General features: G+C 38.4%; 2 protein-coding genes across 6 annotated transcripts; one reads left to right on the top strand and one right to left on the bottom strand.

The window, feature by feature from the left end:
* Positions 1-6,608: 6,608 nt before the first annotated feature.
* On the top strand, positions 6,609-19,816 carry LOC142978096 (uncharacterized). Of its 5 annotated transcripts, XM_076122364.1 has the most exons (11): positions 6,619-6,767; positions 6,879-6,898; positions 9,353-9,465; positions 9,549-9,678; positions 10,130-12,169; positions 12,441-12,636; positions 12,774-13,011; positions 13,117-13,377; positions 13,699-13,906; positions 14,128-14,266; positions 14,469-19,816. In XM_076122364.1, exons 3-11 carry the CDS (start codon positions 9,457-9,459, stop codon positions 14,605-14,607), a joined length of 3,360 nt encoding a protein of 1,119 aa, XP_075978479.1. In that variant the 5' UTR covers positions 6,619-6,767; positions 6,879-6,898; positions 9,353-9,456; the 3' UTR covers positions 14,608-19,816. The 5 variants fall into 5 exon arrangements, with proteins under 5 accessions (XP_075978478.1, XP_075978480.1, XP_075978479.1 ...); XM_076122365.1 differs by lacking the exon at positions 6,879-6,898 and having other exon boundaries at positions 6,617-6,767; XM_076122367.1 differs by lacking the exon at positions 9,353-9,465.
* LOC142978098 (sodium-dependent proline transporter-like) lies at positions 19,814-24,046 on the bottom strand. The gene is made up of 12 exons (XM_076122369.1): positions 23,939-24,046; positions 23,797-23,856; positions 23,217-23,460; positions 22,716-22,920; positions 22,393-22,531; positions 21,990-22,118; positions 21,546-21,771; positions 20,893-21,005; positions 20,690-20,815; positions 20,219-20,416; positions 19,994-20,125; positions 19,814-19,905 (listed from the first exon to the last, which is right to left on the bottom strand). The coding sequence occupies exons 1-12, from the start codon at positions 23,951-23,953 to the stop codon at positions 19,882-19,884; spliced, it is 1,611 nt and encodes a 536-aa protein (XP_075978484.1). The 5' UTR covers positions 23,954-24,046; the 3' UTR covers positions 19,814-19,881.
* Between the last annotated feature and the right edge of the window lie 56 nt (positions 24,047-24,102).

Genomic DNA, 24,102 nt, shown 5'->3' with positions numbered 1-24,102 from the left:
AACTCAATATTGTATTATGTACCTATTATAGTTATTATATTTTATAAACTCTTGGATTCTATTCATTAATTTGTAGGTAGATCTGTGTTTAAAGTATTATCTATTGTATTCTAATATTTTTATAAAGTAAATGTAAGATGTTTTATTTTTTCTGTCGAATGGAAACTTTTTCATTTTTGATTAAACCTTGGCGAGCTGCAGGCTGTTTTTTTTCTTCTACATTATTACGTTCAGAAATTAGCGCAAGATGGCACCGTACCCATCACTTAGATAAATGACACGCATAGGAAATAGGCATAGATTTACTTACCTAAATGACTTCACTCTGAGACAAAGCATACCATTACAGAAATACTTATACTGGAAGCGCCTTAATGAATAAAAAGCAATTGTTTTAAAAGTAATAGTAAATGAACAGTGTGGTTAAGACATAAAGCAAAATATCGTATCTCTTTTTTTACCTATAACGTATTTTTTTTGAAGAATGGTATTCATCTCGTTGTTAATATTATGATACATTTCATTTAAAAAAAAATCTTGTAATAATTCTAGGTCTTCCAAAATTCATCATTTAAATGTGGGGTTATAAGGGTAGGTCATAATACTCCTTTATACTTATTCGATACCTCTGGCTGAAACTGTCGAAAATCTTGACTCGATGCCATAAAAGTAATTTAAGAAAATAATAAAAAAAATATTATTTATTGGCATCCTAACTTTTATTGCAAAGAAGGTTTTTTGAAAATTAAATGTAACAATAGTTTATTTACTTTGTAATACTATACTATAAACAATAAGGGTCCCGTAGAATTTAGTAGGTACATTAATTATTTTTATCTGGTACTAGCTGACCCGCGCAACTTCGCTTGCGTCACATAAGAGAGAATAGGTCAAAATTTTCCCCGTTTTTGTAACATTTTTTACTTATACTCTGCTCCTATTGGTCGTAGCGTGATGATATATAGCCTATAACCTTCCTCGATAAATGGGGTATCTAACACTGAAAGAATTTTTCAAATCGGACCAGTAGTTCCTGAGATTAGCGCGTTCAAACAAACAAACAAACAAACAAACTCTTCAGCTTTATAATATTATAGATTATAGTAAGTATAGAAGTATAGATTCATGTTTTTAAATGTTTGTATGAGACATCAAAAAAATATAAAATGTTTAGTATCCGATGCTGGACTACCTGAATGCTTCATCAACACTAGTCAAATCCTCAAAAGTTAAGGCTTCAAGCGTAAAGCTTGCTATTCCACGGCTATTCACTACATTGATAACCTTTGCATCCGCGCTGAAAACTTATTACCAGTGCCTACCATACAGGTAAATTCTTTTTTGGGGAAATCATTCTTAAAGTTCTCTTATTCGATGCTAATCTCAAGTAAAATTCACATAGATGTGTGTAGGGATTTCAGGTGAAAGATAGTTAACTAACGACAGATCCATTCTAATTAGTGCTTAATAATAAAACCTTTTTATTAATTTCACCATTTGATACTGCCAACAAGTCCCGAAAAAAAATGTCAAATGCCATTAAGTTTTGTTCTTAATCATATTCATAAATTTATTTAATGGCCACGATCAAAGTTTTTTGTGGAAATTAGACCAGTTACTATTTTGTCAACACAGGTTTAATGCAAGACCTAAAAAGCAACGTTGCTTTTTTATCTTTTGGAGCATTATTTAAGACTTAAAAATATGATTTGATAATAATAATATAATGAGAGGACGTCTATTTTTTACAAAATATGGTTCCGACGGAAACAGTTATAGGTGATAGTTTTTTTTTTACAAATTTGGTCGATTCTCGATAGGTAGCCGGTTGTAAATAGCCGATAGTAGGTAGTGGGAAATCGTTTTCTCATACAATCTCTTGGTATGGGTATTTGTTTTCTCAAAGCTCATCTAGCATTGTATATCTACAAATCTCTCTTCAAGATTGGTATGTGTCGTATAATTGATTACTGCTCCCATCCGCACTTTTAATTGTGTCCGTCTGATGGATAACACGTTGCCTTCGACTGATTGGTTCTACCTAACCAAATCAACTCATTAATCTTCGCCATTGTGATCATTATTTACCACTATATTACGTCATTACTCATAGCATTGGTTACTACTTCCTACCTTTTTTTGTGATCGGATAAAAAATAATCTGCTATTTGTCTATCTTCATTATTTAATAGCTGTTGTTCTGCTGTTTCCACTTTGTAAAAAGTATTATCCGAATTAAGCTATAATAAGGTAAATTAAAGGAAAATCAAACCTTTCTATTGTAGGCTGCAATCGTATGAAACAATATCTATATACATAAAAAAACAAATGTATGAATAAGGTTCAACCTCAAGACTGTTTAGCTTTTTATACGCCTTTTTTTAGAAACAGCGCGTGACCCTAGACTTTTCTATGTATTTAATTCCAGCCTAAGCCAATAGCCACTTCACCTTCAAATGGTCTGATTCTGAATAGGTACAGTCAAAAAAGAGCTGTCTTTACAACATTGACAATCTTAGGAGACAGTTTTATGATCTATATAAATGCTTTGATTTGAATCTATCAGATGGACCATGTTTACACGTGCCAGCTTCTCGTTTAAAACCACGTTTATTTTCAAGTTTTCATTTAAAATACAAAATGCAAGAAGAACAAACTTTCAGAATCTTTTTGTACAAACAATATTCGAGTATTATGAAGAGCGGGGAGGCGGCCATGATGTAGATATAACAAGTCGAAACATTATTGAAATCCCCAACCTCTTTGGTGATGTGACAGTAATATTTTCATTGGAATAATATTTAATTTTAGTGGTATTATTGCAAGTCATGTAATTATGGATATTGCTTCTTGTTTTTGTATAGTATTTACATAGAAACAAATTATATTATTGAAGGAATGTTTGCACTTCATTAATTGAATGCTTCCATAAATAACTATCTGTTTTGCTATAAAGTTCCTTATCATACCGACAAATTAAAATAAAATTGAATAAATACTGTCAAAGTACAATTCAAAACAATATACTTGTTTCATGTTTTATTATCACCTTTCTACTTGTAACAAGAATATAATATTTTAATTAATTTTAATAAACAATCGAAATCGCAAAATTGGTGCAACCACTTCAGTCGCATCACTAACTTTAGTTACACACAAATTCACAAAGAGCTACTTGCATTGAAAATTAAACTTTTATTCGTCTGCATAAAGCTTGGTTTTATGCAACTGAGATTTAAGAAGTAAATTACATGCACTTTCCATTGAAAACTTGTTATAGCGTGCGCCGTATGACGATACACGAGTTTGTATTGTGAAGCAAATAAAATTGTTCCATACACTCCATTCAATTCTCAATATGAGGAAATGAAGAGCTATTGCGCGACAGGAAGAATGCTAAAAGCTATCCCATATATCGAGACAAAATACATTCCCTTTACATACTTTTTGTACATAAATGTATTAAAATTCACCGGTATCTCTTGCAAAATATTGAGAGAAAATAACGCGAGCAACGCGACACAGTAAAATGTTATAATTTATACTCTGTCGGTATAAAATACGTGTATGAATATTTAATCAACCTTGTATCAGTTTACGATACTAATATTTCGTAGCAATCGTAGCACTTCTACGACTTTACACACTCGTAGCAATAAATGCAGCGTTTGATTTCGTTTCAATACAAGTTCGGAGCTTAATAAATTGTGCATTTGTAGACATAGGGATACTGTCTTTCATCAATTTCCAGAAACTTTTGTACGTAAAACCTAGTTTTTCAACAAACAGTGTCAGTGTCTAAATTAGTCTTGTCACCTTAAACTACCTCTTAGGTACGGAAGTTCCAATAAGCCTACCATAGTGTTCTCTCACGGTATTGATATGGAAAAATATACAAAGCTACGATTAATAAGTGAGTTTGGAAATAATATTCGTTTTAGTACCAAAGCCGTAAACACTAAACTAATTCGGACTGTACCTACAATAAAATAAAAATGTATACCGCTGATCACGCAAATCTAAATCAAATTTGGTCAGTTTTTGTTGAAAATTCTAATAGTCTTTATTTATATTTACATAAAATGAGGTGCCTATTCAAAATAAAATCCCTCTTCACAAATAAAAAGGGCAAAGAAAATGATTCGATTACAGACGCAAACGGGTTCTTTATTATTTGCTTATAGTCCTAAACCAATGATGATTTTTTATTTTTTTATTCACTGTTGGTAATGTCGGAATGGGTAAGAAGGCTCCGCTAATATTAAAAACATATTTTACTTTTTTACATCAAACAAGTTCTGTTTCGTTATTAAAGTCATGACTCAGGTGCAAGGTGTAATAAGGTCCATCTATAATCGTAATAAATACATTAAATACTTTAAATGAAATTAGAAACAATACTATAAACAATACTTTTAGCTTGACTTGACTGGACTAGACTTCATTCGTATTCAAATCATAAATAATGATCTATACTTTCTGTTCCCACGTAATCATGAGAGATGTAAAATAAAATAAAGTTCCTATGAGATATTTGGTTAATTTGAAGAACATCAATTACCTACAACTGGTAAACAATAAATATACTTTAAACTACTATAATTATTATCGTAGCGTTTATGTAGGTACCTTATAGCGTTTAGGTAGGTTACCTATTTAAGCGAGATTTTTTAGTCCTAAAAAGTAGAGTAGTATTGTTTTACTTAATACATCTTTGTCTCATATTTACGCTAAAGCACATTATTGAACACATGAACCCAATAAAATCCTACCGGAACCTAGTAAATTAAAAATTTTAATAAAATTATGATGCTTTCTTACTACGGTAAGTTATAAATTAAAGGAAAACGCTTTGTTTCCGCGTCCTACGTTGGACTTGATACTTGACAGTTGAATATCCATTAATTCTGTCAGCATTTACTTATTTACTTCCATGGAGTAACAAAGAGATCAAGGGAACGAGTATTGCTTCAGGCGAATAACTATTTATAGAGACGTTTAAATGAGAGGATTCAATTTCCCCTAGAGCAAGGGAGTAATGCAAATTAATATTGCAATTGGGTTTCTTGATATTAAATGTATTTTAGAAACCTTCATCATTGATTACACGTATAATGAAATGCGTATAAATGTAATTGCTATTTATTCACGTACGTGCTAAAAAAATCAAAACGCTAAGCACAGAAACCTAAATTTCAGAGGTGCCTAGAGAATGGAAACCTCCCAGCTTGTAAGTTTTGCTAGTGAAAAATACATAATTCAAATTATCATTTTTCATAAAAAAGAAATTGAAAGCTGCAGAACATCACATTAAATGATCCTGTTGATGAAAACAAATAAATAAATAAAATATGGTGACCGACCACATCAACTAAGTTATACTTTTTAAAGATCCAAATCTTGACATTACTTTAGAGCGAATCGTTGGCTACTGCTTCGAATTATTTTTAAAGTATAGCATATTGAACATAACATGAATAATGTTAATTTTAATAACGTTCAGAATCAAATAGCGTGTATTCGAATTTAGGCTCTCTTTCATTATTTTCATGACTAATCCAATACTCCCCATTATTTTTTATTGAATGAGTATATACCAATAAGATTAGGAAAAATAAAACAATGTCACGTAGCATTAGAATTAGCCCGCCAAAGCAAACAGTCCAATATTTGAAGACAAGAGTGTCGCTAATAGAAATCGTTTGATTTCGGTGTGGGCAGGTACGATTAGATCACGTACGACGGACCTTTTAAATACGTCATAGTTACAGACACATTTAATATTAGCTATAGCTACTTATATTATTTTATTTTATTCACACGTCCAAGATTTTAGGTGCCTGCTGATAATGTGTGAATTTCATGTGGTCCAGTGTAGAATTTCGGAATCAAGAGCAATTTTTTGTTTATGACACAAGAACTTTTGTCACTTCCTTAATTCGGTATTAACGTCATTCTGAACAAAATGTACTTGTTTTCAAATCTAGTTGAATCTAATTTCATTTCTTTGTTCAGAACATCTAATCATTGTTTAAACCTACAACAAATTGTTTTGTACAATAATCTTGTCTCATTCTTTTAAATTACTACCAAGGCCATCTAGTTGTATAAATCAGAACTAATAGATAAATAGAATCAGAACTAACTAGGTATCGTTTCTGGCAAAGTTGTTAACAAAATGTTTGACTGTAAAACTTTTTTCCATCAGGATAGTGAAAAATATGTACCTACCTACTGATACTTTCTTAAGAACTTGTAATTACTGCTGCAAAACACTGCAATATAAATATTGTGTCATATTTTTTCTTTTTTTTCTTAATAATTTACCGATAAAACTCAATAAGTACCTTGTACCAAAAACAGAAACACTTAGTTTTTATTATGCAGAAGCCAAAATAGCAATCAATACGATTATACAAACGATTTTACTTTTTAAATTCATACATAAAATAAATTACCTAGGTACCCATAATCTATGATCGGTTTGCGCACATCCGAACAAGTATAACAACTCTACGACGAGTAGAAGTTAATTGTCTGTGGTTTTAGTCTATGGTTTAAATCTAGCATTCTCATTGGCTATTCAAGAGCAACTTAAAAATGGCGCGTGTTTTGTCACATCCTGTTATGTGTTGAGAGAGTGCATGGCCTCGTCGTTGATCCCGTTCTAAGATATTTTTCTACAACGCCGCTGCTGTGTATACAATATTGACGGCGTTAAAATTCGTGATGGTGTTCCTAAAAAGGCCATGGATTTGATGAAAACGGTAAGAGTAATATAATTGCAGTACATTTACATGAACATTTGTTTGGCTTTTGTTTCTTGTTTTGGTGATATTGAAACTGGCCATTACATTAGAAAAAATATCTCTTTCCAGAAATTGTATGCACGTGGGAGGTAAGTGCCAATAGTTTTTGATATATAGATAGTGTCCAGTTTCGGATTTACGCAATAAGAATCACCCATAAGCTGATTTGTCAATACTCTGATGGCACCCGGCAACTGAGCGTTGTTACGCCATCTTATAGTCCTCCAAATGTTCCGCATATTTTGCAGCTTTGCGTTAGTGCAAGAAACAATTAAATGCTGAATATCATGCTTTAGTCAAAAGGAATTCCAATGGAAGTCTATTTGACGATCATTGGTTCTGTTCTAGGTATGTCATTTTCACTTATTCATTGCATTTCATGACTCGAAGAACCACATGTGCTATGCCATGGATTTGTTATTGTTTAGTCAAAAAGAAAACTTTTATATCATGTAATTTTTGCAGAACACATTGTATCATAAAATAGTCGTGAAACTCGTGTAATGTGCTGAACTTATGTATATCAATGACTTGTAAAGTTGTGAACAGGATAACCTATAAATTTGACAAGCCGTAAGTCCAACGTTCAAATGGATTGTCATTTCTGTACATTTTGTAGTGAAACTCAAGGTTAACTTTTCAAAACATAGTTCAGTAGCGAATCAAGCTGATGCAATAAGTTTCTTCAGAATTGGTTTGTTAAACTTATATTATAAAACGAAAGTATAATTTCCACATTGCTTCATTATTTACATACTAACTTGTCATTATCTACCTCTGACAGACTGAATTATAATTTGGTAAAATTACAGCTTCAATAAAACCTGTTTTGAACTGCTTGTTAAATGTGACTTCCTTGATATTCTGTCTAAGAATTTTTTGCATACTTAATATTATTTGTTGATTGTTATATAACCTCTAAATGTTTGGTGGACTTAGAATATTTCATAAATTGACTTTCTAGAAACATAATTTAATAATAAAATGACTACATTATGAACTTACCTTTCATACTCTACAAACTACTTGGTTTATTCCTCAATATTTGACAACACATAAAATGTGATTAGCATGTTGATTCAAGAAGTCATTTGAGTTAACAAGTGTTATTAACAAAAACCAGGAATAGAAACTAAACTTTCACATTAGATTCTGAACTTGCTCATTATACTTCAGTGCAAATATTACATAATACAAAAGTTTCCACTACACAAGTTACTTATTAATAACAACCAACACTGAATTAAATTACTTTCTTGTATTCTATTACGGTTTAATTAATGTTTTTAATAACATAATGTAGGTACTTTAATTCAGTGTGTGGTATTTGGATACATATTTGATAAGGAGTGCAGAAATAAATCAAGAATCAACGACAATTCTACAGCTGAGTTTGAAGAAAATGCTAACTTGTAGTATTGCTGTGTGTGTAATTAACTTAGAAAATGTTGGTAGAAGACTTTTACATAGAAATGATTTGCTTTAGACAATAATTTGTACACTTATCCATAAAAATCAGTAGGATACCTGTATCTTTTGTTCAAAAATGTTTACCCGCTAGCATATAATGACATTTGTAGAGTTTAATTGCACAAACTCTTAAATTCAGACAATTATAAAATGAAAGTTATTTTACTACAGGTCAAGAATGTTGTCAGATTTTTATAAATAAGTGTATTATAATGTAACTTGGCAGAATTCATTGGAAAAGAAAGTGTAAAAATGTTGAAGTGGTTTATTACAATAAGCTATTGTCCATTAATTGTGTGTCAAGTGAGCCCACATTCATGCCAAGTTACATTTGTACAGCTGTAAATGATTGCCTTTTATTATTTCCTGTCATTTTGCATGTAATGCTTTTGATAAAGATTGTGATGTTCTGTGTACTATAAATATATACTTAAATTTGTCTTCATAAGAATTTGAATTTAATGTTCATTGCATTGTGTCAGGTACTAGTAACTTTGTACCAATTTATGTGCCTACTGGTACAGACTAATGGATTTAAGTAATTCTTTGACCATAGAGAAACAATTGTTTTATCATGTGTTTACCACAGTTATATTTTCTACAATACTGTGGTTATCTAATTATGTTTATTGTTGATAATATTATCATATCCAAGCCACATTCCATATGAACACTTTGACTCAATATGTAAAGATGTTTTTTTTAATAAGTCTTGTACTAATTGATATCTATGTCCCACTATGCATATTCACACTTTTTAGAATAACCTTGATGCTAAATGAACAATTTAAATTATTATTAAGCCTCGTAATATTTTTAAAGAATCCATAATACAACTCAGTCATCTCCTGGTTTCATGTTCTTTTTAAATGTTGAGGCTATTGAGAATACATTCTTATATATTGTATCAGGTTAATCCTCAAAATTCTGGTTTATAAAATATATGAAAATCAAGGGCTACTTACAAACAAGACGAGCATGATTCTATGTAATTCAGCATTGAACTGTTTCAGTACATTATGTATTGTGACAGTTCAATCAAACAGTACAATTTATATTTTTATGTATTGCAGTGTGAAACAATACAAGGGATCATTCAAGTGCTTTAGTTGAACAAATCTTGTATGGAATGTGAGACTCACTAAGCAGATATTTTGTTCCATTTATTTCACTATCCATGATACATGTAAGACTTTTTTGATAATGGATTTGGATTGGACGTAATATGCGTAAATATAGTTCCTCATTAACGTTCACGGCCTGTTTCAGGACTATGAGTTCCTAGACTTATCTGATGTGAAGGAAGCGGAATTGAACAGACTGCAGTGCGCCTTGTACGAGCGGATTCCGGACATCTCGGCGACGGGTCTCGCCGGCGGCTGGAGTGAATCTACTATAGGTAAATAGGCATTCAAATAATTTAATAATAATACATATCAATGGACAAGGCACAAACATAGCAGAGCTTGCACTATAGTAACCAAATAACTGATAAACATACTTCTAAATGCATAGCGCATGCGCTACGGTTATTGCTGCGAGGTGACCACTTTAACTTTAAGTAATAGATTAGAGCAGTTATTAAATGTGCAGTAACAGATTTATCTCTGTTGCCAATTATACAGCTAGGAGCCATAATTCTTCATTCATTAACCGATAACTACTAGTCCCTACAAATAAGGGTTTTTAATAAAATAAGCATATTTCATCACACAAGATATTATATTCTTTTCTCTGTGGACTACTTTCAACAAAACGCATTCTTTCTACACGGTCAGTCCTAGCACGTAAACTCTTCCGTCCACTGTGTCGCTATTTCCCCCCGACTAACCGTTCGGCGTGGCGCGCAGAGGGCGGGTCGTGTTCGCCGGGGTCGGCGGGGCGCGCGACCGTGTCGAGCAGCGTGGACAGCGTGTCGGGCGGCGAGTGCGACATGGCGCCCCACTCGCCGGCGCGCGCGGCGCCGCACGCGCACCCGCACGCGCCGCCCTACGCGCAGCCGCCGCCCGCCTACCCGCCGCCGCACCACAACCACCACTGGCCCGTGGCGCCGCCCAACGTGTACGTGAGCCAGGTCACGGCCAACGTCAACGTGCACGGCTACATGGGGCAGTACTACCAGCCGCAGCCGCAGTACCCGCCCGCGCCCGCCGAGCGCGCCGCGCGCGCGCACCGCCGCGAGCGCCGCGCCAAGCGCGCGCCGTCCCCGCCGCCGCCGCCCTACTACCTGCAGTACCCGCAGTACTACCCCGCGGCGCAGGCGCAGGGCGCGCCGCTCTACCACCTGCCCGTGTACCAGCCCGTCGTGTACGGGCCCTACGCCTACCCGCCCTACTACCCGGACTACCCGATGCCCGTCGAGGGCGACCCCGACAAGGGGCCCGAGGAGTACCCGCAAGAAGTGGTCATGGAGCAGGAGGCCGTAGACGCGTACTACGCGAGCGCGCACTACGCTGCGCCGCCTTACGGTCCGCCCGTCGAGGGCGGCGTGGAGTACATGCCGCCCATGTACTTGCCTCCGCCCCCGCACCCGCCTCCCGTGCCGATGCCGCAACAGCCGCCCCCACAGACGACGCCGCACCAGTTCAATGTTCACGCCAAAAATTTTGTCCAGGGTCAGAGCCAGAATAAAACCTATGTTCCTGTTGAAAAACCTCAAGAACCGAAGACTACGCAACCTCCGGTGTCCGTATCGGCAGGCTCTGTCGAATCGCTTCCGCTTAAAGATCTCAAAATTAACAAGGGCCCCGGAAGCCCGAAACAAGGTGAACGAACGGTCGAAGCCGCCCTGCCGAAGGCTCCGTCTCCCACTGAAAAACTTCCCGCCATGGCTCCTAAGACTGACGTTCCGAAAGCCACCTGGACTGCTGCCGAAACTAAATCAGAGCCGGTAATAGCTAATCAATCCCCAGTCGCTAAGACGTTCCCTGTAGCCGCTCCGACTGTCGTTAGTCAGGCACCCTCTAACAAATTGCCTCCCGCACCTAGCAAGCCAACAAAAGGCCCAGCTGCACCTTTCTCCGGTGGCAAGCAACCTGCGAAGCCCACTGTGCCGCAGACCGTAGTGCCAGTGCAGCAGGCAGTCTCCACTCCCAAGGCACCCTTCGGTAGCAGACAGAAGCGTGACGGTCCCAATAATCGTTCCCCGTCAAACGAGAACCACGAAAGTGTCGAGAGAAACGCTCCGGTCGTCGAGCATGTAAAACGCGAGCCGCCTCTACCACCGAGCAAGGCTCCGATGCCAATTTCGATCACTCTGCACTCCGCTGGAGCCCCACTGATTGTGACTAACAAGGCTCCATTCGGACACTCGCGAAAGGGCGGCGCGTCGGCACCCGAGCCCCCTCCGGCCCCGCAGCCTCCTCCGCCGGCTCCCACCGCGTCGGACTTCCCGCCGCCGCCTACACCTCGCAACCGTGGCGAACCCGCTCCTGCACCGGTCGTGGCGCCGCAACCGCAGCCCGCGCCCGGTAAATCCTGGGCGAGTCTGTTCTCTAACAAGTCGAGTGGACCCACGACACCTGCAGCGCCAGCTCCCGCGCCCGTCGCCGTGGCTCCCGTGATCGCAGCCGAGGAGCCCACGAGCCCGACGACGGCGGCCCCGCCGGTCGTACCTAACATTCAGAAGCCAGTAGCCAAAGTGCCACCGTTCGACGCCTCTCCTCTGCAAGCGGCGACCGTGGACAAGAGTTCCCCGACCCCGCGAGCCACGACCGTGGCCGCGGTGCCTGCAGTCTCGTACTCTGAGAAAACATCAGTGAACTCGACGGCAGGTGGAGCGAGAACCGCACCTGATGTTCGCGATGTGCCTGTACTTAAGGAGTCCAGCCCCGTCGTGCCAGCACAGCCCTCACCCTTCAGTGACGATCCTAACTCTTACCGGATGGGAGGTGAGTTGCTTTATTTCAGTAAGCTTCTAAGAAATGAAAACATACTATAGGTTTTACTGTCTAGTCAAGATAAAAAAATGGTTATTATATTTTATTCCTTATTTAATAAGAAAGTAAGCTAGAAAAAGCATTATCATTCAGTGATTTTGTGAAATTAAAAACATAATACACATACTGTATTATAATATGATACAAAAGAAATGATATCAACATGGTATGATTGTCATTGCGTCAATTAAATTAATCTTACTGTTATGTTAATTATTTTCAGAGTTCCTGGCAAAATATCAGCTGGACAATCGTCCCGTGTCCTTGTTACCCCGAGGCCTGACCAACCGATCTAACTTCTGCTACGTGAACGCGATTCTGCAGGCCTTGATCGCTTGTCCTCCCTTCTACAACATGCTGAAGGCTTTGCCGTACCAAACACGCCGCGGAAAGTCTAGCACACCCGTCATCGATTCCTTGTAAGTAGAAAGAGCTATTCAACAATTACATTTACGGTATAAATAATTAGAATTATACAATGAATAAAATGCAATCGGCTATTGTAAAATATCTGTGATGTACATTGTTTAAAGTCACATTTTGTGTTTGCGTATAGAGTGGAGCTCTGCTACGAGTTCAGCCCACTGGCGGGAGCGGCCCGCGGCGGGCGCGGCACCAGCGGGCCGGCGGGCGGCGCCCCCGCCGTGCCCGCCGGCCCGCCGCTCGAGGGCGGCGCCGGCCAGCGGGTGCTGCGCGCCCTGCGGCCCTTCCCCGGCTCGCAGGAGGGTCGCCAGGAGGACGCCGAAGAGTTCCTGGGCTGCCTCCTCAACTCGCTCAACGACGAGATGCTCGAGGTGAGTCGTCGGACCGTCCCCGCTTCCGATATCGACAAACTTTAGTCTTTCGTTTTAATTTTCGAAAACCCGACCTCGCCCTGATCCGTCTCGCTCGATTCGCAGCTGATGAAGCTGGTCGAGCCGGAGGAGGCGAGCGGCGCAGGCCCCGCGGGCCCGGCGGCGGGCGGGTCGTCGGAGGACGACGACGAGTGGAAGGTGATGGGCCCGCGCAACCGCGGCGCCGTGGAGCGGCGCTGGGCCGCGCGCCGCACGCCCGTGGCGGACATCTTCCGCGGCCGCACGCGCCTGCGCCTGCACCGCGCCGCGCACCACGACGTCACGGACGCCGTGCAGCCCTTCTTCACGCTGCAGCTCGACATCGAGGTACGTGCGCCCGCTCTTTCTCTTCGAACGTTTCTCCGAGGGAGAGGCGAGATCTCTCCCGCGACGCGTAAAACGGGGAGCCGCCGAAGGATACGCGATCTTGTATTATTTTTAAGTCGACCCCCGCCGTACGGTGCGGGAGATCTTAGATTCGCTTCCGTCCCGAATATTTACTTATTTTCAATGATGGTATTTTATTTTTCGTCTCCGAACGTGACGAACTCGTCACTCGTGTGGTCAACGATCGCTGAGGACACATGAATACGTTTCGTAACGTCCGACGGTCGCTCCGACTGTATCGCTAATGTCGGCACGTTGCAGCGCGCCGGCAGCGTGAAGGACGCGCTGGAGCTGGTGGCGGGCAAGGACACGCTGGAGGGCGTGTCGGACGCGTGGCAGCAGCTGTCGCTGGAGCAGCTGCCCGTGGTGCTGCTGCTGCACCTCAAGTGCTTCCAGCTCGACGCCGACGGACACACCGCCAAGATCGTCAAGAACGTCGACTACCCCATCGACCTGAAGATCGATCCCAGTGCGTATTCTTGTTGAAATCCTTTATACTTTATACTAAAGTGTCCTCAACGTGGCCCTTTGTTGAATGACTCTTACGATGATGGTACTTTATTTTTCGTCTCTGAAACGACAATCTTGTCAATATGTGGTCAATTAAAACTGAGTTATCGCTAGCCTCTCCAGTGACGATACCTCAGTCGATACGTTCTCGTCTATTTAAATTTCGTTTTTGTATTGCAGAAATAATGTCGTCCAAACAGAAGTACACGAGTAAGCAACGCCTCTACAAGTTGTTCGCGGTGGTGTACCACGAGGGCGTCGAGGCCGTGAAGGGTCACTATCTCACCGACACGTATCACGGACAAGTCGGATGGATCAGGTAAATATCTGCGCGTTTATCTTCGAAAATAACATTAATTATATCACATTTTGTTTTTCAATGATGTACTTTATTTTTCGTCTCCAATCGTGATACGATCACGGAAAATGTGGACAAATTCAACTGAGGTCGTGCCGGCGTATCCCGGCGCTGAGCCGACGTAGTCCCTTAGAGCGCGAGTGACGTGTGCGTGTGTGCGCAGGTACGACGACTCCACGGTGACGCAGGTGGCGGAGGCGGCCGTGCTGAAGCCCAAGGCGCCGCGCATGCCGTACCTGCTCATGTACCGGCGCCACGACACGCTGCCGCCGCACCGCGCCGCGCCGCCCAAGCCCGAGTGAGGCGCGCCGCCCGCCGAGCCGCCCGCGCCCGGCCGCGAGGCGACGGCTCGCCTCTTGAACTCGCGTGAAGTCGATTGACACGGTTCCCGAGCACGGTTATTATTGTACATAGTGTTTAGTGCGTCCGACGGGAGGGTCCGAGCGACGCGGCGTCGGTCGGGGGCGGCTCGGCTCCCGCGTCGCGAACCGCCGACGCTCTCCCGGTGTACTTGTAATTTTTCTCCTCGACAATATGGAATTGTGGTGTTTATAAATTATATAAAAAATGTAAAAAAATATTATAGGATTACTACTAGCGAGTTCATGCTACATATTATTTCTGTTTCGAAATGTAGATACATCCTAGATTGAAGAGATCGGCCGTTAGATAGTACAAAGCCATTCGAAGTGTGATATTTGTCGCGAAAGTATCAGTGTATATACTTTTGAAGATACCTAAGTATTTAAGTATTCGGCGCTGATACCTTGTGACGTGCGCATATACGTAGGTGAAGAAAAAATATGTAACTTGAATTGTATAGTTTAGACGTAGCCATAAGCAATAACGTAGGGGGTCGATAGATAGAAATGAAGCTGGCAATGTAGAAGGTAACGGTGCTTTGACGGACTGACGATGGCAGTGAGTGATATGTGCCCTTTGATACTTGTGATAATGGAGTGCTTGTGGACGATTACATCAGATTGTTTAGTTGTACACACTCTATTGTATAGATATTGTTATAACAAGTATAAGTGTTAAATATAAATAGATTATATTATTATTATCTCGCCGTTGGTATGTTGTGAGGAATGTCTGTTTTTAATATTATTCAAATTCATTGAACTCTATGTTTATTCTGTTTGGCAATCAACGAAACACAAGATCGCACCGTTGACTCGATGTAGCTAACGAAGTGAAGCTTGAGCCGTTAGCAGAGTCAGGGCGGCGAGCTGGTGTTCCGATCAAACTAGCTGACTGTTGTGGATGTTTAAAATTTACGTTTTAGTTATTTTATGATTATTAACATTGAAAATGTGACTCATACTTGACTCGAAGGTAAGTGAGATAGCACAAGTGCTATGATTTATGTTAGTGTCCATTAGTATAGTATATGAATTGATTTTTGTATGTTAATAAAGTGCATTGCTTTAGAGATGACTAGCTAGTTTGATATTACAAGTTTATTAATAGCTACGCTATCCATTTATTATTGTAAATTAGTGATCCCAATGACCATTGATCTCACTCATGTTGTTGTTGTTTGGGACTTGTCACGAGTTCGGATGTAAATTTTCTCAATACGATGAAGGCAATACACCATGCCTTATTAGGTATTCGAAAGCTAATATTACGAAATTGACCAAAAAGTATGGATATTATTTGAAATTGCTGCTATTCTAGCTTTTCTACTTAGTGTTACGAGGATCATACAAAAGGAACACAGTTAGGCGTTTAAAACGATATCTTTAAATGCACTTCGGTTATGTGTCCAAATTATAGTGAAGGAGTATTTAATCTTATATTAGTCAATTTAACTATTACTATAATGAAACGAAATAGGTTTAGTTTTGTATGATAGTTTCTAAAAGAGAGTTATATACTAACTTGCTAAGCTTTTATATGTATAACTTGGTTGTTGTTAATTCTTTTATTTTGGATTGTGGGTAGGTATAGGTTAGTTAGCATCACGTAGCTCCGACGAACACAGCTCACGACGACTGCGAGTAGTGTCGGACCACATAGTGGGGACATAACCTGAACATTATGAATCGAGATACTTCTTATACGTTTTATTGTAACTAACTTACTGTGCGTTCCTCTACTATAACACATTTTAAGTTCCTATTTCAGTTATTTTACTCTATACAGTGTTTCTAACTTTAAATATAAACTATTGAGCAAGAATGGATTGTTATTTTGCTAATAACTGGAATGTTACGCCCTTAAGCCTTGCTACGAAGACAGCAATCTGGGTATTTGAATGCAAATGCCTGTTATTTGCCACGTGGATAATATAGGGGCTCTTAGCCAAAAGCTGCTGCGTAGATCTACCGATTTACACGGTACAGCCAATCAAGAGCGCGGTAAAGAAATTATTTACCTTCAGATGGTAAAATTAATAAATATAATCTTGATTCATAATGCAGTGGACTCTTGTTCCTTATTAGTTTCTTGCGTTTTTACCCGACTAAAGTTATAAAATTATATTGATGCAAATGCTTGCAATGTAAATAACGATAACATTAAATGTTCCGTAATTTATTCATATATTTTTAATAGAAAAAAAAGTAGTCTAGCGTAACCGCTGGTCCAATTCCTCAGAATTTAATTGCACAAGTTAACATTATGTTAGATTATAAAAAATCCGTTCCTCTCGTAGCGATAATTTATTTACCCAGTGTGAAGTATTGGTTGTACTGACCTCGCTGTGTTTATTTGCTTCCGGTTATTTTTCTGTTGGTCCGTGAGAGAATAGTTTTATAAGCACATTGACAATTTCAAATTATCATATTTGGAGGCAACAGTGTGTTTTTTTAGATTATGTTGATTTCGCTATTAGCTAGTTGCTACCTGTATCGTGCAAAGGCTTTTTGAAATATTTAAATGTAAATAAGATGAAGCCTTAACATAAGAAGGTACGTACTAGCCAAGTCCTCCATTGTATTTGGTGGAATCTTTTATGCGTAAGACTGAGCGCAGGGTCCCCGAATGTTTGTTATTTATGTTTTACTTTGTAAACACGAGCACACATAGCAATTAAGATTTATAGTAACAAAGCTGCCTTTTAGTTAAGTGTCTGTGTTGCGTATTTATTAAATAACTAACGTAGTGTATATGAAAATACTAAATTTCTCATAATCTTGCATCTCCTTTGAGCATACACTTAGTTTTCGTGAATGTACGTGAAATAATGAAAGTTAGTTATCTTCTCAATTTAGATGCACGATAATGATACCTTAAGTGGCGTTTTGTAACCAGTTACTGAATCACGTAGTTGGCTGTGATGTAGTTCTGAGTATTCATTAGACTGGTTGTGGTTTGTCTGCGCGAAGTCTGCGACCACGGCCTAATTTGACGACTTCACTGTTTTATGTGAATTGACATAGGGTCCACGTGAATTAAGCAAAGCTTATTCACAACCCTAAACATAGATATTTATGACAATATTATATGTTAATAATTTGGAAGAAAGAAGAATTTTGAAAATTTTTCTACAAATTTTATTCGATCTTGGTTTGTTCTATTACGATTAAAATGTAGCTACTAGGAACCATTTGTGTTGTATTGATATAAGTCGCTAGTGACGATGTAGACAGACCACAGCTACCAAATGTTCGCCACACGTTCATTCGTTTGTCAATCGTACTATCAACATAAATCACAATGTGACATCAATTTTAGTAAATAATTTCAAATATAGATAGGCACTAGATGTAAATTGTTGCATTATGTATATTAGTTTGAGAGTTTAATCGATTAGTGAACGTTCCTGACTATAGTTTTTAAATATCAGATCAAAATAGTTGTGAGTGAAATCGAACTAATTTCTGCTAGTTTTAACAATCAAGAGCAGCTCTTTTTTAAAATATAAAGTTTATCTCGAAATGCAATAAGTCACAATACAAACGTTTCATAAAATCTGTCATAAATCTAAATATGTACTGTTTCATATTTCGATTATTGTAGCATTTAATATTTTTAACTAAGTTTTCTGACCTGAATGTAATATACTTTCTCATAAGATTTAAGAATTATAATGTGCTTTGTTCAGACATAACAATTGATTGAAATACGAGAGCTTATAACTCAGTGTTAAATGATAGTTTAGTGTCTAATTTAAACATAATAAATATATTAAAGTATAGATATTATGTATGTTCCCGCTCTCTTTTAACATAGCACAAAATTAAATAGCCCTCAGGCAGTCTGTGTACAGTCACATCCGATTTGCGGTTTCAAATATCTGCCTAATCATTTTGCCTATTTTATTATTGTTATATTTCACATACATACTTTATTATCATAGTGACAATGTTAAATTATTTTATTTCAATTCGCTGTTATTGGCTTTAATATACTTGTCTAATTTCTTGAAGAAAATTACACGTACTCAAACAACATGTCAGTGTTTATTTTCAAAACTACATGAGGCGAGAACAGTAGGCGAGTTCTGTCCCGTCAGTTTATTCCGTTCCAGTTATTTGAAAACGCGAATGGCTGTCTTGAGACTTGCTCCGAGGCTCGGATTTACACACTGCGTAATTTAGATCCAGTATCTCAAGTAGAAAACATAATCCTTCTGATAAACTGAGCACGTTATTAAATTATTAAATTTGGCGTAACTAGGAAGTAATTATGTACGACATTGTCCTCGAGTCAACGAGAGCCACTCGGAACGTCTTGATGTTTCAAATGGACGTCGCACATTTTCTTCTAGTTACGCCAGCCACGCCATAAAACAATGTGCTTTTGGTATTCTGTTATACCATTTTAAGTCTGATTAAAATCCTTGTGATTCTAAATTAGAATAAACCTTAAACCAAATATTTCGGTGAATATCCTCGTATTTGTATATCGTGGCTAAGTTTGTTTTCAAACTTCTCATCTAGTCCCTGTCAGATGTTTACAACTATCTTTTGGTGCAATGAATATTATATTTATCGAAGATTAAAAGTTTATCGTTACCGTCGCTAAATTATTTACGAATAATAAGTATTAGTCAATACACAAGTTTGCAATAGTCTTATAATAGTAAATGTGAATCGATGAAAAACTGAATAACATTACAATGAACATTTAGGCGGTCTATCTACTTAGATTATAAACGTTTAAAAGATGTATGTAGTATGCTTATCATTATTATTTTTATATGAGAAGTTCATTATTTAAGTTACGGTTAATTTTAGAAATAAGATCCAAGGCTGTATTAATAGAAGGAGTGTTTTTTCCCCAATGAAGCGAAGCTGATTTTAACGATTTTGTTTAACCAACTCATTTTACATATTGTGTAAAAAATACTCCTGTTGATCATAATAAATAATGTTTCCCTTAAAAAAGACAAAAAAAATATGCCAATTTTAACAACGTCCATTATTTATTGCGATCAGCTGTTCTAAGTTGTTATGTGGATATGTGTGTATGACTAATTATAAAATAATCCTTTATTTTGGTAACAAATTGGTGTTATGAAAAATTTTGTGAATAAAATAAGATGTCATTCTGATAAAATGTTTCATTTTCTAAATCCAATTACAATAATGAAATTATTGATTAAAGACAACATGTATTCAATATTATTTTTCATCGCGAACTATGTTCTGAAACAAGAAATTAAAATGTAAATAACACATTTTAGCCTCAAAATAATAATTCTTAAAGACAAGAAGAACAGTAGTAACCACATACCCTGACTCTACACTTGAAGATAGCGTAGAAGAGCATTACAATGAGGACGGGCATCACTGTGATAGCGACAAGCAGCCAGCCTGCTGTGGTCTCACTTGTGACCGCCGTGCTCGCTCCACCAGCGAACGCAATCTAAAAAACAAGCAAGCGTTAACAAATGCTCGTGGTTTAGGAAACGTAACCTCGGTATAAAAATTACAAATCGGAATATTAGCTTATTTATACCATCATGACGGCTGGTGACAGTGCCCAGCAGACCCTCATGAACAAGCTGGGGTACTCTCCCACAGCGAAGTACACGTCTTCACAGAAGGTAGTCTGTCCGTACACGTAGGTGATGACGGTCGCCATCACCGCTGCGATGGGCACCCGCGGCTTTGACACTGGCCAGCTCAGCAGGAAGTTCATTATGTAAAGACCACCCTAGATTGCAAATATTATTTTAATTTGTTAGACTGAAAAAGATCCATGGACTGTGTGAAAGAGGACATGGAAATAAAAGAGGTTAAAATAGACTTGACGGCTGATAAAGATGAATAGAAGAGAGCAGAGTTGTGATGACGCTACTAAACGTAGAATAAGTCTGAATAAGGGTGAGACAATGATGAAATATACAAGACAAGTGTGATTAGCCATAAAAAATAATTGCATTATAACGAAATGTTGGTTACTTAGACTTTGTAATAAAAAATATACCTGTGTGCATAGAGTAATGACGCCAATCAGACAGAACAGCAAACATGCTACTATGAGAAAAGCCCACGTTATCTTTCTAATAGACCGTCCTGTGAATGTTGACATGACAGTCTGTACCAGCAAAGCCTGTAAGTAAAAGTTGAATCAAGTTTTGTATATTTATGAGAACAACAAAATTGAAATGAAATAATTCAAGTACTTACAGCTGTAGTTATAGACAATAAAAAGAGGTTGAAGAATATTAGAGCTGACCAGAATTGACTGCCTGGGACCCGTGCAACGTAATCTGACCAAAGAATGATAGCTGACGCCGCTCCTGAAAACATTCATACCATAGAAGCATATTGTAAAGTTAGTAGGTACTTATTTGTAACAAAAATATATTTTGATGTAAGTGGGTCACAATGTGTAGTAGCTTTGTTCCTATATTTCTTTACAGTTATCCCTCAAGCGCCCTTCGGAAGCAGTCTACGGATTTTAAATTTGGTGATGTGTTTATGAGAGTGCAGACTGGCCCTACATCACACGACGTAATCATCGTTTCGAACTATCTACTAACTTATATGACACGGGTATGTAATCTATAATTATATTATAAAGCTGAAGAGTTTGTTTCTTTGGACGCGCTAATCTCAGGAACTATGGGTCCGATTTGAAAAATTCTTCAGTATTTGATAGCCCTTTCATTGAGGAAGGCTATATCTTCACGCTACGACCAATAAGAGCAGAGTACCAGTAAACAAAGTTACAAAAACGGGGAAAATTTTAACCTATTCTCTCTTATGTGACGCAAGCGAAGTGAGCGAGTCAGCTAGTATGTTATATAAAACTTGAAATGCCAGCTGAAAGCACAAACCAGGTTTAATATTAGCATCAGTATCATAATCCGTGACAAGCGCTCCGTGCGTGGCGCCCAGTATGAGCGCGGCGGCCACGCAGCTAGTCTTAGACACGGCGAATGAGAACATAGCCGTAGTGCCAAGCTTGTGTTGAGATTTAGGACAGTAGGAGCCCAGCATCACTAGCGAGCCTTGACATACTGTCATCTCAACTAATGCGTATTCTAATGCTTCTCGCCACATCTGAATCAAAAATTGTAAGTAAGTACTTAGGTAGGTACCTATTATTACTATAAAAAAAAATTATAGGTAATTCTTTCGTAAGTCCTTTCCCTATAAATTATCTGAAAAATCATTACGAATGTTTTTTAATCTCCGGACTGAAACTCGCCGAGAGATTCTTATATTATTTTAGGATATTTAATTTCAAATTCAGTGTGAAAGCAATAAATATTAATTACCTGTAATCCATCAAACATGACGCTCCATTCAGCATCCTTGAACATTCTAGTGGCGCCCTCTAGTCTCATCGCACCCACCGCACAACACACCAATACGAAGTAACTTAACAAATCCTTGAATAACACCAACTGGAAGTCAACGCACAAAAAGTATTTTGCAACAAAATAAAATAATGAGGTAATGTACAAAACATTCTAACACCAGAAAGCTTGTAAATTTTAATCTTCAACAAACATTGACAAGATTTTTCAATTGAAGACCTAGGTATCAATCGTCTCTCATTTATTACACGTGTACCCACATGAATTATTTTTTAACGTGAGACACTAGTTAACCAGAATCTAGCCAATAGAATGACAGGTAAATATCAAACGATCATAAAGTCGCGTTAGTAAATTTTACCTTAGAATAGCTGTAGATCCGCTTGATGACAACGAGATAGACAAGAATCCAACAGACGATATAATAAGTGCTAAGTTCCCACACCACGTTGCCGAGCCCGCCGGCTAAGCCGTCACGTTTTAGGTCTAACACGAAGTTGCTGGAAAGGCAGACCAACTTTTTACAAATTCAAGGAAAATTATAATTAACAATAAACTCTGGGGTTAGTAAATGGTGTCTTAACACCCGATCGATAGTACGGCCTACTTTACGATGATTTACAGGTAAAAAAATTCGTTGATATCAGAGTAATTTTATTGTTTTTGTATAGGTAAATAACTAACAAGAAGAAGCTTTGCGGCGGAGTCTCACTGCCGGCGGGCAGCGGGCGGTGTCGTGCGGCGCAGGGAGGTACGGCGGCGGCGGCGCAGTGCAGCCACGGCAGGAAGGCGTGCGCCGAGTGCACGAGCAGCGCCAGGCTCCATGCACCCGCCGCGCCAGCCGCCAGCGCGCTCAGAATACACACGCACATCATCGCGAACCCTATACCTGGATTAATAAACAATTTAAGGTAAGATATAATTTCCTTTGCCATGATTAAATCTAAGCAATAAGTTTCTACGAAGACTAAGTTTACGCTACTTTATAAGCACTTGCGAAATATTGTTACAAGTGAGTACACAAGAAATTACTGACTAAAAGCCACGAGCCACGAGCCCTACGAGTGCATCACAACTAGGTACTCACAACCTCATTAAAAATTCTATCGGTAATACGCACTAAGAACTTTTATTACGCACAGAAGTAAACATTAGATAAGTACCTATTATCATGGTTACATTTACCTCTAGCCACTGGTGCTAAATCCCAGCAATTAAGCACTCCTTTCTTAGTGACCACTCCTAACGCAAGTTCTAAATAGAAAAGCGGGTAGACCACGAAGATGCTGAATATTTGATATAGAAAGAGGAACGGTAGCAATCTGCGCAGGTCGTGCACATATGGGTGCCATAGCAGTTGAAATATGCCGATACATGACGAGATCACCAGCTGACGGTAGCTTATGTTGTTCGTCCACCGGTCGAATATCTAGGTGAAGACGTTTTTTCATTAGTTTATTACCTTTTTTGAGACCAAAATATTGTGAGGTTGAAATTGCATCCCACTCATTACACTGTCGATATGTATTTGCATCTCTCGACACCTAATTAATAATTGCGTCCTTTGGAAAAAAGAGTTTGGTACTAAGTTTTTGGTTTGTGTTTATTCTTGCATATTAAGCTTATTCTCTCAATTATTGATTTTGATTTTATTGGAGGAGAAAAAACGGGAATTGGGAGTAATTAGGTCGTCTACGTTCCACTATTCTAAGTACAACTTATAGCTTTATACTAATGTAAGTAATAATAGTGTGTATAACGTTACCAAAGGACTTTCAGTCGACTCAGAGTCGATTGTTCCCGACAATGTTTTCGTACGAGTGCTCTGAAACCAAACACATCTTTTCAGCAAAGATGACACTCGCAAACTTCTCTGCTTGGTTAGTTTGTATCATAGTTCTACTTACCGCACTATCACTCATATTCTAAAGTAAATATCCAAATAATATTTGTAGAAAATATTTCTGTCGCTTGACAATACACATGTCAAAACATCTCATGCAAATTGGATGAAATATTATTTGAGAGAAGTCAAACTAGTTTACTTTTTAAAAAGTCTTAAAAGTTTTCT

Source organism: Anticarsia gemmatalis, chromosome 14, assembly GCF_050436995.1.
Source record: "Anticarsia gemmatalis isolate Benzon Research Colony breed Stoneville strain chromosome 14, ilAntGemm2 primary, whole genome shotgun sequence".
Lineage (NCBI taxonomy): Eukaryota > Metazoa > Arthropoda > Insecta > Lepidoptera > Erebidae > Anticarsia > Anticarsia gemmatalis.
The sequence above is the reverse complement of the archived record's forward strand: the minus strand, read 5'-3'. Positions and strand labels throughout refer to the sequence as shown.

Bases quoted from the DNA above. Each gene is read 5' to 3' on its own strand.
- LOC142978096 (XM_076122363.1), top strand. The intron at 9,679-10,129 runs GTAAATAGGCAT...CGTGGCGCGCAG, and splicing joins CTGGAGTGAATCTACTATAG to AGGGCGGGTCGTGTTCGCCG. The intron at 13,907-14,127 runs GTGCGTATTCTT...TTTGTATTGCAG, and splicing joins CGACCTGAAGATCGATCCCA to AAATAATGTCGTCCAAACAG.
- LOC142978098 (XM_076122369.1), bottom strand. The intron at 22,119-22,392 runs GTAAAATTTACT...GTTGACTTCCAG, and splicing joins GGATCTACAGCTATTCTAAG to TTGGTGTTATTCAAGGATTT. The intron at 19,906-19,993 runs GTATGTGGTTAC...TTCTTGTTTCAG, and splicing joins TCTTCAAGTGTAGAGTCAGG to AACATAGTTCGCGATGAAAA.